General features: G+C 43.8%; 2 gene segments (V, D, J or C); both read left to right on the forward strand.

Annotated features, from left to right (window-relative positions):
* The first annotated feature begins 277 nt into the window (after nt 1–277).
* LOC118103883 lies at nt 278–1600 on the forward strand. The segment is given in 2 exon segments: nt 278–1073; nt 1154–1600. Coding segments are annotated over 2 exon segments (462 nt in total).
* A 531-nt stretch (nt 1601–2131) lies between these two features.
* On the forward strand, nt 2132–2823 carry LOC118103873. The segment is given in 2 exon segments: nt 2132–2255; nt 2368–2823. Coding segments are annotated over 2 exon segments (456 nt in total).
* Nucleotides 2824–3611: the final 788 nt, after the last annotated feature.

A 3611-nucleotide genomic window follows, 5' to 3' on the forward strand; every position in this document is an offset into this window, starting at 1 on the left:
TGCAGCCGTCTGAGGTGAATAACTCTGTTGGGCTCTGTGTCTGATGAAGAGATTTTCTGTTAAAACAAAGTGAATCAATGTGTTGACTCTGACTGAGTCGTCCCACTGGATATTACCCATGATCCTCTGCTTCCTGACCCTGAAGAGCTGCAGCTGTAACAAATCCACCAAACTCTGTTCAGAACTCTTCATGTTTCAAAGTTTCCTGCTGAATCTTGGAGATAAACTCTGGTTTTTAATAACTTCAGAGTCTTTTTCACTGATCTCAGTTCAGCTTCACTCTTCAACTGGAGCTGATTGTGACAGTTGAAGCTGACTCTCAGTCAGTTCTTCTCACAGGAGATGGAACCCACTCACCAGAGCAGAGCTGGACCACCTTGTACGCTCACACATTGTGTCGGGCCCCGCAAATCAAGCAAGGCCCCGCCTCCCCCTTGTATCACAGCAAATGTCTCAGCGAGTGAAGCGTTGGTTTTAGCCACGAGTTCTGAGCAGCTGTGTGTTAATGTGCAGCCACTTAGCAGCACCTGCATTTAAAGAACATCTGTAACTGGGGAAGCTCCAGACAATATCCTGGGTTCCACCTTTATTAGAGTCCTCATTGGAGGATTTGATCTTCCACAGCAACTCCACTTTGTATCTGAGCCACAAATACTAAAGTGGGAGTTTATATTCAAGAGGAAAAACTGTGTCCAAGAACATAAGAAGTCAGATGGAGCTGAAATATTGATTCTGAGATAACGTGTACTCTTTCTGATCAGAGATATAAAAGAGTCAGAGGAGCTTCACAACACTTCTGGAGCAAAGTGAATCTACAGCAGATGTGAAGGAGGAAACTGTGATATTTCAAACACTGACGACATAAGACAAGATGCAGTGGGACAGGAGAGTGAATGAAAAGTGTGCGAGGGGTAAAGTTGTGAGTCGGGGCCGAACAGGGCCGAGACTCCTCCTTCTAATCTGAGTCTAAACACAGAGATCACAGCTTCTTTCCTCTTTCTACTCACAGTGACTCAACACTGCAGATATGACGCCTCTGTTCATCTCAGTGCTGCTGGCTGCTCTGTGTCTTGGTACGAACACAACTCTGTGTCTCTGATATCAACACAACACTGACCTGACTCACACTGATGGTGTTACTGCTGTTTTACAGAAGGCAGAGCACAACAAGACACTGTGCTGCAACCAGAAGGAGACGTGACTGCGACTGAAGGAGAAGCAGCAACACTTGGCTGTCGATACGTCAGCAGCTCAGCAAGTGCATCTCTCCACTGGTACAAACAGGAAGGAACCAACAGCCCAAAATTCATCCTGAGCCGCTTTCAACTGGGAGAAGGAAACAAGGCAGACGACTTCAGAGAGAGATTTTCATCCACACTGAATTCCACATCATTTCCTCTGAAGATCCAGAAGCTGCAGCCGTCTGACTCTGCTGTGTACTACTGTGCTCTGCAGCCCACAGTGACAGGAAACTACACAACTCTGTACAAAAACCTGTGGAGCAAAGACAATACTCCTCTTCCTCCACCAGAGGGAGTCACTCACTGTTACTCTCACAACCTGAGCTGAGCCACTGCACCAACCTCAGATCAAGTGAACTGATTTGGTCCAAGATATTACGACACATACACCAAACCAGTTTTCAGCAGAACTTCAACAGACTCCACAGATTTGAGTTAAAGCCTCAAATCCCGTCTGTCTCCATCCTCCCATCACTCAGCAGCCTCACAGGAAGCAACGGAAGAGAAGCTCAGAAATGACAAGTTCAGTGGAAAAAGACGATTGAAATAAAGTTCATGAAGTGAGATTCAACTGAGAAAACGTGAACAACAACATGTGTAGGAAATGTAAAACCAACTGGTCCAATGTTTCAGGAATCTCAGAGAATTTGGAGTCATTTGAATATGAACGTTGATGCTGTCATGTGGCTTTTCAGACAATATCTTACAAGACACTTTATTGTTCAGAAATGTGTCACAAGTACAAGAAAGAAACAGAAAGTTGAACCCAATAACAGGTTTGTGTGTTTGAGCTGAAAGCTGCAGAATCAACAGACGTGTGGTTTAGGTGTTGGTAACAAGCAGTGATATGAGAGGACGGACAGAGAGGGAGGAGCAACACTGTCAAAGAGCAGAGCAGAAAAGACCTCCTGCTGTGCTGCATTCAATATCTACACCAGACATCAGATAGTGTCTGTAAGATGTTCCCTCTGCGTCACGCTGGAGTCTGGCCTTTGTTTCTCTTCATCCTGAAAGGTCGGTCAAAGCAGGAATAACAAATGTCTTCAGAGGATCTGTTTCTAGAAACCACTGGAACAGACAGTCAGAGTTTAACATGGTCTTTAACCACATGTTTCTGTTTCTGTAGGTGTCAGCTGTGAAAAACTGCCTCCAGACCAGGCTGCAGAGTTCAGTGTAGAAGGCAGCACTGTTACTCTGTCCTACAACGTCTCCAGGACAATAACTGGTTCTGATCATTTCTTCTGGTATCGACAGTATCCAGGACAAGCACCAGAGTTCCTCCTGTACATCTCAGGGTTCAATGTGACAAGAACGTCAGATTCTCTGAAGTCAGAAACAAGGTTCTCCACTCACCTGTCTGGAAATGATGTCAAACTGCAGATCTCCTCTGCTGCAGTGACAGACTCTGCTGTGTACTACTGTGCTCTGCAGCCCACAGTGACAGGAAACTACACAACTCTGTACAAAAACCTGTGGAGCAAAGACAATACTCCTCTTCCTCCACTAGAGGGAGGCACTCACTGTTAAACCTCAGTGGTTTGTGATGACGTTTGTTTCACAATAAAACAAATTCTGACAATCATCAGGTTCTGTAGGATATTTATTAAATGTGTGGTGTACCACAGGGTTCAATGCTGGGTCCTCTCATCTTCAGTTTACATGTTGAGTTTGGATCATTATTTGTCTAAAAAACATCAATTTCATGGTTTTGTTGAACATGTTTATAGTAAAATTACACTGAAGTCCAGTGATTATGACAGAAGGTTTGTCACATGTGGAGTTTTGGTCTCAAAGACCTTCAAACTTTGTGTGAGTCTAGAACTTAGATCCTTTTACTCGTCACTAAATGTCTTTAAACCAGGTGAAATCAAATCTACTCTGTTGGTTCATGTTAAGCATAAAAGTGACGCTGAGCTTTTTTTTCTTTATTAGAAGAATAAAGTTTAACTATGATGAAAAACTGTCGTTGCTACTTTAGGAGTTTAAAACAGGTTCTTGTGTTGGCAAACTGTTTAAAGTGACGGACGCTTTAAATCATCTCAGCTACTTTCTGTAACTTCAGTTATTAAGACCAAACACTAACAGAATAAGGACTGGCCCATGCCCGCTGAAGTCCAACTCGACCAATGAGATTGTTGGAGTGTCAGTGCAGAGATGTTGGAGGAAGTAAAGCACAATCAGCTTGATGTTGAGGACGACTGTGCAGCAGAGAGGCTGCTGAGTTGTTTCATTCTACTGCAGTGGAAGAACATTGATCATCTGTTTGGCTTCAACTACGAAGACTAAGACATGTTGCTTCACCTCTTTTGTTTTTATCTCCTTCCTAGGTGAGTTTTACAACTAATCTCTGTCTCACTGAACCTGTGGAAT

Source organism: Hippoglossus stenolepis, unplaced genomic scaffold, assembly GCF_022539355.2.
Source record: "Hippoglossus stenolepis isolate QCI-W04-F060 unplaced genomic scaffold, HSTE1.2 HiC_scaffold_32, whole genome shotgun sequence".
Classification (NCBI taxonomy): domain Eukaryota; kingdom Metazoa; phylum Chordata; class Actinopteri; order Pleuronectiformes; family Pleuronectidae; genus Hippoglossus; species Hippoglossus stenolepis.